Source organism: Phalacrocorax carbo, chromosome 7, assembly GCF_963921805.1.
Source record: "Phalacrocorax carbo chromosome 7, bPhaCar2.1, whole genome shotgun sequence".
NCBI lineage: Eukaryota > Metazoa > Chordata > Aves > Suliformes > Phalacrocoracidae > Phalacrocorax > Phalacrocorax carbo.
The window spans coordinates 40749787-40760430 of NC_087519.1; the positions used below are offsets into that span (position 1 = coordinate 40749787).

At 49.0% G+C, this 10644-nt stretch overlaps 2 protein-coding genes across 4 annotated transcripts; both read left to right on the forward strand.

The window, feature by feature from the left end:
• Window positions 1-265: 265 nt before the first annotated feature.
• PIGZ (phosphatidylinositol glycan anchor biosynthesis class Z) lies at window positions 266-3587 on the forward strand. 3 transcript variants are annotated; one of them, XR_010373881.1, is made up of 3 exons: window positions 277-842; window positions 1285-1704; window positions 2270-2387. XR_010373881.1 is itself a non-coding variant. In XM_064457648.1 (2 exons), exons 1-2 carry the CDS (start codon window positions 445-447, stop codon window positions 2844-2846), a joined length of 1911 nt encoding a protein of 636 aa, XP_064313718.1. In that variant the 5' UTR covers window positions 266-444; the 3' UTR covers window positions 2847-3587. The 3 variants fall into 3 exon arrangements, 2 of the variants coding, with proteins under 2 accessions (XP_064313718.1, XP_064313717.1); XM_064457648.1 differs by having other exon boundaries at window positions 266-842; window positions 1334-3587; XM_064457647.1 differs by having other exon boundaries at window positions 631-842; window positions 1285-3587.
• A 2712-nt stretch (window positions 3588-6299) lies between these two features.
• NCBP2 (nuclear cap binding protein subunit 2) lies at window positions 6300-10644 on the forward strand. The gene is made up of 4 exons (XM_064457649.1): window positions 6300-6404; window positions 7171-7352; window positions 8119-8257; window positions 8850-10644. Exons 1-4 carry the CDS (start codon window positions 6324-6326, stop codon window positions 8919-8921), a joined length of 474 nt encoding a protein of 157 aa, XP_064313719.1. The 5' UTR covers window positions 6300-6323; the 3' UTR covers window positions 8922-10644.

Below are 10644 nucleotides of genomic sequence, written 5' to 3' on the forward strand. Positions count from 1 at the left end.
ACGTGTTTAGTGTGTACGTTTCTGCCACATGTGGGTCCTTTCTAGCTTGCAGAGTGGCTTTTTAAATAGGATACGTAGCTAGATCTCCAAGTCCTTTGGTTTTGCGGGGCTGCTAGTGTTGTCATTACCCCACTGTTACTGAGCATCACTCCTTTCCTTGGAGGGGCCCAAGAGGAGCCTATGTCCTCCTTGTTGTCTTGCATTGTTTGTACAAATGTTTGGATTCATCGCCTCTCTTCTTTCAGGGAAGGATTTTGCTTGTAGGCAGGAATTGCACAATTAATTTCACGTTCGCAGTTTCCTCCTACAGAAGTTATTCTCAAACATGCGCAGTATAATAAAGGAGGGGCAGCAATGCCCTTTTCCCTGCGGCCTGCCTGGGTGACGGAGCTGCTGACGGGCGCAGCGAGGCTCTCGTCATGAGCAATTCCATGCGGCTGCGGGATGGCGGCGCGGCCGTCACGTCGGGCCCGGGGTGCCTCTGGTCTCCGCAAGAGACGACGGAAACGGCCGGGCTCGCGCTCTGTTCTTGGCGAACCGTCACCCGCAGGCGGCGGCGGCCCCTTTCCTGGGCCCTACGTCAGCCCCGCGTTTCGGTCAATTGCGAGAGAATCACAAGGGCGGGGGCGGGGCCGGGGGTGCGCATGCGCGCCAGGGTCCCGCTGCGGCGGCCGGGCCGGCGGCCGGGCGCCCCCTGGCGGCGGCGGGCCGTGCCGGTGCCGCCATGGGCGCCGGGGGGCTGTGGGCGCTGCTGGCCGCGCTGCGGGCGGGCTGGTGCCTCCTGCCGCAGGCCGGCTACCTGCATCCCGACGAGTTCTTCCAGTCGCCCGAGGTGATGGCAGGTAAGGCGGCGGGGCGGGGCGGGGCGAGCCCTCGGCGGGAGCGGGGCGGTGCCGGCCGCCCCCGCACCCCGCGGGCTGCCTTTCCCCTTTCCTGCGGGTTCGGCGGGGGAGCCCCCTCGGGCCCGGCCCCGGAGCGCCCTGGGGCCCGGCCCCGCTGCCGGCCGCGGGGCGCCGTCGGGTGTCGGCGGGGGAGCCGGCGCCCAGGCACCCGCTCCCGCACCGGGCGCGGCCCGGAGCCGCGGCGCCGCAGCGGCCTCTCTGTTCTCCTGAGGCTGTGCAAAGGTCAACGGCGCGCTCCGGGAAATTTCCGTGTTGACAGAAATCTCAAAAGTTTATGGTCTGCTCTGCATCGTGATGCCTTACTCTAAGCTGCGTCCCTAGTGCTGAATTACTGAATAAAATACGTTATAGATGGATGTATTTTTTTTTTCTTCCTTTATAGGAGATATTTTAAACCTACAGGTCTATTACCCGTGGGAGTTCCTTTCCAGCTCTCCTTGCAGAACAGCTGTTTTCCCATTAATGACATCTGGAGTTACCTACTGGGTGATCAAGTCTTTGCAGCAGCTGGACATATGTTCAAGTTGCATCAACAGCTACACCCTTCTCGTATCACCTCGCCTTCTCTTTACAATGTTTTCTTTCATACTCGACTATAGTGTTTATCGATTAGCTCCTTCCTGGGAAGCGGATCCATGGAAAGCACTGGTACTTCTTGCCGGATCGTATGTCACTCTGGTATTTTACACGAGAACGTTTACCAACACGCTTGAGGGACTTCTCTTTGCTCTTCTGATGGTACTGGTATCCTCAAGAAAGTCTGCCGGCAGTTTAGCAGAGCCTACAAGCAGCCCTCTCATAGGTATTATAACGACTGCTGGGTTTTTCAACAGGCCAACCTTTCTGGCCTTTGCCCTAATGCCCCTGCTTTACTGGGCAGGCTTAATTGTAGACTCTCAAAAGAGCATTAAAACTGCCATAAACCACTTTTTGAAGCTTGTCCTATGTGCATGTTTTACTGCCATTGTTTTTGTAACAGCTGATACCCTCTATTTCACCTCCCTGGAGTTAGGCAACCTCTACAACATTAAAAAGAGCAGCCTGTTTGATGTAATAGGTCAACTGAATGAGAAAATTATAGTAACCCCTTTCAATTTTCTTAGCTATAATCTTAATCCTCATAATCTCGCACTGCATGGGAGTCACCCACGCATTACACATTTTACAGTCAACGGAATAATGCTCTTTGGGATCTTACATATTCTGGCCATTGGTGCTGGTTTTAAAATGTTAAAGAAATATATCCATCAATTAGTACGGGTCAAGTCATATTACCATGGGCCATCTGGGCTATTAGTGCATTCTGAGGGCAATCCAATGTTACTGCTGTTTTATTTTGTTCCTTTGGCATTTCTCTCCCTGTTCAGCCATCAAGAACCTCGGTTTCTCATTCCTCTCATCGTGCCATTAGTCCTGTTCAGCACATCACAGAACAGAGCTGTGAAGTGGAAACACGTCATTGTTATTTTCAATGTTCTCGGGGCTTTGCTGTTTGGGTGCTTACACCAGGGAGGACTGATACCGTGCTTGTTTCACTTGGAGCACCTCGTGCATTCTCCAGAGTCCCCGCACCACCCAAGACATTACACTCTACTCTTTGCTCACACCTACATGCCTCCTAGGTCTCTGCTTAATATCAAGAAGAGGGACACGCATATAGAAGTCATTGATATGGCTGGGTCTGAAGAGGAAACCCTCTGCCAAACAGTTGAGCAGCGTGCAAACAATTTTACCTGCAATGACTGTCAGGTTTTTGTTATAATCCCTGGTACAGTCAGAGCCACAATTACAAAATGCAGTGTCTCGTTCAAGAATGAGACTTTGATATTTCCACACTTATCAATGGAAGACCCACCTCAAATGCCCTTCCTGTTCAGTGGGAACTGGAGAAGTCAGTTAGGACTCTACATCCTTCAGCTAGGCAGAGATCAGCAGAGCCTTTAGATTTCAGGAGAGCAATGTTTTAGTTTTCCACTTCACTTGGGTGCTGCCTAAAGGTGCTATGAGACTTTCCTCTTCACAGGCCCACCTTCAGCCCAAGCAGTGGCACTAGGGGGTCTCCCAAGTCTCTTTCTTCCCTTCAAACTCTCACGCTCACCAGTATAGCCAGTTTCTGGATAGAACCTGCTTAAGATCTGAGTTATTCAGCCCCTGTGGTGTTTCATATCAACTTGTGTAATTTTCCTGAAGAGAGAGGATGAAATCAGAGGATGAAACAAAACTCTGATTCAAGCTTAGCTCTTCCCATGTGAGCTTTATTTTTGAAAGTTCTTATAACCTCTGACAGAGGTTTGTGGATTATGTGGGTTTTACTGATACTAGGCATGAACTCAGCTGCTGGAGAGAGCTTACAGGACTAGACGAAAGCTGCTCTGACTCTAAGCTTTTATTTTACGCTCTTAAAAATTCGGAGCCCGCACTCAATCACTAGACCAGACTGCAGCCACAATATAGGCATCAGCGCTGTAATATTGCCTTGGGTGGTTGTGTCTTGAAAAATCACCAGCATTGATGTGGTTTAGAACACAGAAGATGCTTCAGCATAAGTACTTGTACTAAATCCTAAAATCCAAGCTTTGCCTGTTCAGTGTTTCTTGCTACAGTTCTGTTCTTGTGGACGCGCTACATATGTATTGCATACAGCAGCTCGAGAATGCTGCATTTTGATGGCATGAAGCCTGTCTGTTGTTTAGCTACCGCAAATGGGACAGTCCTTCCCTTCCGTGCTCCCCCTGCATGTCTTGCAGCTTCCATCGCTCTGTCGTGGCTCTGGCACCCGCAGCGGTGCACTGCCGGCCCTACGGTGAGCTGGGTCAAGGAGCTGCGCGGATGGAAAACAGGTAACTCAGAGGGGTTTGATCCTGTGTATGTGTTTGAGCAGATGGATCTCCAAACTGTCTTACTGCAGGGTTAGAGATCCACCGGTTCTGCTGCAGGGGAGCGTGTGAGGATCCCAGGGAGAAGCCGCATCCCCTGCACCCCCCTCCCCTTTCAGTAACCACTCCCCATTAAAGCAGCTTAGTGAGAATGACAGATCGCATCCTCTCTACTGGAGAGCTGTCTGATTTTAAAGCAGGATACAGATAACCCCGAGCTTCAGCTGAGAATGATTTATATGCTTAACAGTGTAGCACAAATAACAATTTTCATTTTTGTCTGCGTGAATTTCTAGATCTAAACCATCCTGATGCGGAGGGAGATACTAAATTGGCACATGCGCTGTACGTCAAGCCTCTCTCTGCGAAACAAATCTGACACCTGAATTTGTTCTGCTCACAAAGGCAGTAATGCTTTTTGCAGTTTTTCATCCACCCAGATTTACATAAGATCTTCTGAGGCAGTTTTTCAACAGAGAGGGTATAGCCTGAGGCCAGGCTCTGAAGGGAAGTTAGGAAAAATCCCGGTGTGAAGGACATGCCTGTACCTTCCAAAGTAAATATACAATCTAGATTTTTAACAAACATAGCTCTTGTTCTCTTCTAAAGCATTTTGTGGTAAGTCTCCCTTACATGTTCATCCCACACCCTTCATCCTTCATATTGACAGGCCTGTAAATTAAAGGTGCGTGTTTTGGGGGAGGTGGGGGGAGAGGGGGTGTATGTGTGTTTGTACTGATGACTCATGAAGTAGCGGAAGTAGTTATGAAAGGATCATGATGCCAATTGTTTTCCAAGTTAATTACGTTTTTGCTGTCTTACACTGGGACAACAGACATGTGCCACAGCTGGTATTCCACATCCTGCTTACTGTTTTCAGCTTTCTTAAACAGCATCTTTTAAATTTTGAAAATTATTTTCAAAAAACTTATGACCTCTGGCCATATCACCGGAGTTCTCTTCAGGGCTGCAATGGAGCACCATTCCCATGGCATGGCGACTTCTCCACCGCTGCACAGGTAACCTGCGATAGAGCCAGGACAGGAACCTGGACTACAACCACTAATTCAGACTGAACACACACTGCTTTTTGTCTCACTACCTATACCTTTATCATTTACACCATAGATCCAGTTTTTTCCATCCCTGCACACCTAAGTCCTTGTTGGTGGGAGGTTTAATTTTACCAGCAATGCTGGGAACTCTATCTTGGATAATTTGCAAGGTTATTTTCACCTGGGGTGATACAAAGAATGGAAATCATCCTCCCCAGTCAACTAAGAATCTAGTCAGCTGGACCCAAATACTGAAACGTGCTATGAAGGAAGGCTGACTGCTATAGTCTCACATGTTAGATACAGCAACTGAAGTAACCCAGCCCAGTGCATCACATATGATGGATACATCTTCTCCCATATTTACAGTTAGGATGGCTCTATTCGTCATTTTTTTTCTCCCTCTAAACACTTCTTGCTACCACAGACTTGAGGTGTGCATTTAGGATAGCGACTGAATCTCTTTTACCTACCTGTAAAGTGAGCGATTATCCTGCCCGTCACCACCACTATCGACATTTAGAGCTCTTTTTGTACTGAAGTTGCAATATAAATGTAGAAAATTACTGTTGTATAGACAGAAATTGTTAAAGGGACTCCACTGAGAAATTTGTTTTTATTTCGAGTTTCTCATCAAGCACTTAGAAGTGATTATCTTGACAGTGTTCTGGACGATGTTCAATGTGAGTCAGCCTTCTGCCTGTTACCGAGTACTGTGGAAAGTGTAAACTGACTGTGCAATGAAAATCCATCATACCGATCAGCAGCGTGCTTCGCGTTTTCATGCTCGGGCTCGGGCGCCGCTCGCGGCTCTGGAGAAGCGGCCGACGTCCGCGGCCGGGGTAAGGCTGGGCTCCTCGGCGGCCGGCGCTGGGGGCCGGGGGCGGCCGGTGGGTCCGGCCGGCGGGTCCGCTTCTCCGCCGGCTCCAACGCGCTCCTCCTCCTGCCGCGCCGGGCGCAGGGAAGCGGGGGCGGGATCCCGCCGCGGGCGCGGCTCGGCGGCTCCGCGGCGGCCGGTCAGGGCGCTCCCCCGGGGCGGCCGCCCCGCCCCGGTCCTCGCCCGGGGGGCCACGGCCAGCCCTGCGCCCGGGCGCCGTCCTTGAGCTCGCGGAGAAAGGTGTCGCGCAGCCGGGTGAGGCGCGGTCCCAGGTCCCGGGCGGCCCGGTGGGCGCCGAGCTGTCCGCGGGTGATGGCGGCGGCGGTGAGGCGGGCGGCGGCGCGGAGGGGCCGCCACTGGGAGAGGCGCTCGGTCACCCGCGGGTCGCTGAGGAGCGCCCACAGCACCCGCCGCAGCACCATCCTCCGGCCGCTCTCGCGAGAGGGGGGCGGGGCTCCCGCGAGAGCCGGGGCGCGCCTCGCCATTGGCTGCCCGTGGGGCGGCGGTGGGCGCGTGCGCGGGGGCGCTGAGGGGCGGTAGGTCTGTCTGTCTGCGGTGCGGCGGGCCGTGCCGTGCCGTGCCGTGCCGTGCCGTGCCGTGCCGTGCCGCCGCCATGTGCTCCGGCGGGACGCTTAGCGTCCTGTGCAGCGACTCTTACGCCGACCTCAGCCAGTACCGGGACCAGCACTTCCGGGTGAGCGGGGCGCCGCCGGTGGCGGGGGGGGGCCGCGCGGTCCGCCTGGGCCAGACTCCGGGTCGGCCCCGCCGTGCGGTTGTCACTGAAAACTGGGAATAAAACTCCTTAACACCGGGTGTGTTAAAGAGCAGGCATTGTCTGATTCGGCGCCGGCTGCATGGGGGTCTCTCCGCCTAGCACGCACACCTGCTGTAGTTCCTCTTTGACATTTGCACGTGAAAGTTACCCCACCGCGCCTGTCTAATACATAACCGTTGACCTGACTGAGCATCCTCTTCTTCCATTGGACTGTATCTTCTTCGCTTAAGTTAATAGCTACAGTGTGATTTGAATTCACTGCGCATGCTGAAGGTGGGGCGGGGGGTACTCCTTTCGTCTCTCAGCTGGGTCGGTGGTCGCAATCTCCCCCCGCCGGAATTATCTTTTCCACAGTTTCTATGTTTCGGCGCCTTCTGGGCCAAGATGTTCCCTGCTATCACTGGTGTCTTCGCATCTGGCCTTCCCTTATCTTCACACCCTTCTTTGCGGCGGGATGTCTCCACTGTCAGTCTTTTAGGAGGCTCTCATTAGTGAGGCATGCATTGCTAATACTCTCTTATCTGGCCTAAGCATTATTTACTACCTCGTTAAAATTCTCAGGTGTTAGTTTCTACTCCTAACTGTGATTCTTCCTTAACTACTACTAACTCGTGCGCTATTCCATCTCATCCGAGAAGAATACGTACATTTGAGGTACCAGGGTAACGCTGTCATTGTGGCTCAGGGGACGCGGTACGAGCAGGAGCGGCTGCTGAGGAAGAGCTGTACGCTGTACGTGGGGAACCTCTCCTTCTACACCACGGAGGAGCAGATCCACGAGCTCTTTGGTAAGAGCGGCGACATCAAGAAGGTCATCATGGGGCTGGACAAAGTGAAGAAAACTGCCTGCGGCTTCTGCTTCGTGGAGTATCCTTCTGCTGTATCCCCCCTGGTGGGAGGAGCAGGAGCCGTGCTGCGGTGGCAGGCAGGAGCAGGCAGGGCACAGGTTAGCTCAGATGCAGGCTCTGAGTCACAGGAAACTCATCTGAGAATAAAATTATTTGGTTGCTAAAGTGTCTGTGGGAGCCCCAGGCAAGAGAGGGCAAGCCTAGACCTCACATTGAGTGGCGGTTATTAGGTTGCTTTCACTCTGATACTTTAAGCCAGGCACTTTTTAGACAGTTGGTCTCTGCAGTGAAGAGACCAACTTTACTGCAGTCAGTCTCTGCCTGAGTAAAGAGATGTTTCTTCTCATACAAGCACGTGTGTAGTTTCAGCTGGTATCTTGCATCTCTGTCATACGTTGACTTCGTTACATGCAAGTGTCTGAGATTGCTCCATTACTGGTTCCAGCAAACTCACCGAAATGGTGAAAGTTTGCAGCATGAACGGAGCATGCATGGGGCTTCTCATTCTTTCTTTAGTAATAGACCTTTACACTTTTAAGGGTGAGCATGGTTAAAGAACTTGATCCGATATACACATTTTTAATATGCTTGAGTTCCTGCACACTGTTGTGTTCACTGGCTGTTTTGTCAGCCCACATAGCTTCATAAAAGCAGTTGATTTCAGAATTAGCCAAGCAGGAACATGATTCAAGCAAATACTTGGTTTTGTAGCCCATTGGATATTGTTCCTTTTCTCGTGTGTTGAAAATAGAAGCCCTGTTCTTTTTCGTTAACCTATTCCTAAGGTATTATGCAAGAGGAGATGCTGAAAATGCAATGCGATACATCAATGGAACCAGACTTGATGATAGGATCATAAGGACAGACTGGGATGCAGGATTTAAGGAGGGTAGGCAGTACGGTCGTGGAAGATCAGGGGGCCAGGTAGGTTGTTGTACAGTCTAGTTTTTAAGGCACTGGTGACTTTGCCAAATTACTGCTTTTGGAATGAATGTATTCAGAACAACTTCAGAAATAGCAGCTTAGGAATTATTGTTTAAGGTAGCACTATATGTTAGTCTGTAAGACATCTTATCAATTATGATGTTATCCACAAGGAATAAATAACTTTTTCATCTGTTTCACTGAAAGTGCTTTCGGAAGCTTCTTGGCTGCTTGGGGGGATAATGCTTATAAATAGGCCCAGAAAATATAAGGCTGTCAAGAACACACAAGGACAGCACATAGCTGCATGAAGTTGAGCAGGTAGCAGATGCTTTTACTGCTGAAGCGTGAGGCTAGCCATTCTCACTTTGGCTGTCTTGATTAAAGGGTCCCCCTGGACATTATTAAAAAGGAAGTTAGTTTATGCTGCGTTCTGGGCTTCCGCATGATGCCCTTTGCCTTCTGTTTTGTCAGTAAGCTCCTTGTGGCCACTTAAATATTGTGAACTCAGTTTGACTATATTCTGATGGTGTGATCATTTTTGAGAAATTGTTTGTCTTTACTGGACTTTCCATTTTTCCTCCTTCGTAAGGTCCGAGATGAATATCGGCAAGACTATGATGCTGGAAGAGGTGGCTATGGCAAAACTGTTCAATGCCAGTGAATGGTGAATGACTCGTCAGCCTCGGGGGAGAACTAAATCTGCATTGTAAATGTCACCAGGCACAAAGTAGGTCTGTTGCACACAAATTTATGTAGCTAGAAATTAACAGAAACTACTATCCGTGTTCCTGTGATCACATAGTATGATCAATATATCTTCTGTGTTAATACCAGGTTCTGAAGCATTGCAGAGTACATTAACAGAGAGGACCTGGGAGTAAGGTTTTAAGCAATAGTATGTGTGAGGCTTTGGTCTCTAAATGCTGCTGTAACTGTACTAAAAGGAACAAAGATTTAATGGTATGGTGCTTTTTTTCACTGGCAAAACTTGATTATTCTGTTTCTGGGTTTCGTTTACATTGGTATCACAGGGTGGAGAGCGGCGATAAAGGAGGATTGGTGTAGGTTTCAGAGATGAAAGAAAAAGGCAAAGAAGCTGAAAAGGAAGTGCAATTTCTAAGGAAATTTTCCAGTTTCTAGGGAAGACTTGAAGTTGCAGATTTCCTGGGGTTACTGGATTAGCATCCTTTTACACTGATGCTGTTCCTAGCACACCAACACGAACGGCCACAATAAACCAAGTCAGACTGATGAGCCCAGGAATCATCAGGTGAGAAGGAAGCCTAGCAGAGAGCAGAACACAGACCCTTGTAGTCTTCTACAAAGTATAATGTGATTGCACGACGTTGCGTGATTGAGAACCATTTTGCTTTGTGGGATACAGAGAACAGCAAGTGTAAGAATTACAGTAGCAGTTATTTTCACAGTTGGATTGCAGTATTTTGCTCCTGTCTGGTAGCTCTCTATGGCCTTAATATTTGAGGAACAGTCTCTTTCCCATGCCTACAAGGATGCCATAAAGCCAAGTTGTACAATTACCCCCAAAAATGGGATGTTTGAGGAAGTGTGTATAATGAGAAAGTTTGTTCTTAAAATAGATTTTCTATTTGAGAAACTTGATTGCAGACAAAAGTAAAAATAAAAAAAAAGATGCCTTTTTGAGAGTTCTGCTTTCTACTGAGCATGTGGTAAGAATGGTAAAAGAATTGCAGGACTTTAGGTTCCCCCCCCCGCCCCCGCCAGATCCTATTAACATTGCTAGTTTATATGATGGGATTTTGATGTACTGCAGACATAGAAATGAAAATAATTAGTGATCCCAAGGTTGGTGAAATTGACCTGCTGAAATGAAATAGTTTAAAGGGAACCGTTACAAGGCTTTGGATTATTTTTATTATGGACTTCTGAGTTTTTTGGCAATTCATAAAGTTTTTTCCAAATACCTCATCGTCCATGACTCCTTAAAAACCTTTAAAATAGCAGGTATATAAAAGCCGATCTTTACTCACTGAAGATATTGTTGGAAACCTTGATGTGTCTCTTGTGTACAGTTAGTCACAACTGTTACTGTAAGTTGGAAATAGAGTGAGGTAGAACAACTGCAATGACACTTTGCTTACTTAGGAAGTGAGATTTCAGGTGGGCTTTGCTTTTTTTGGCACATAGAATAAAACTAGATTTTCAGGATCACTTGGTGCTGGTCTGCAAACATGACTTTGAACAAAGCTACCTTTTTCTGTATAGTACACTTGATTATTAATTTACAGCCTGTAAGTTGCTCTAGGAAATCTCTGAAGTTTATTTTTCATTGTATCAATTTTGTATTTAAAATTGTGTTGCCAAAACTAAGTCACTTTCAAATAAAGCTGCAACATCAAAATGGA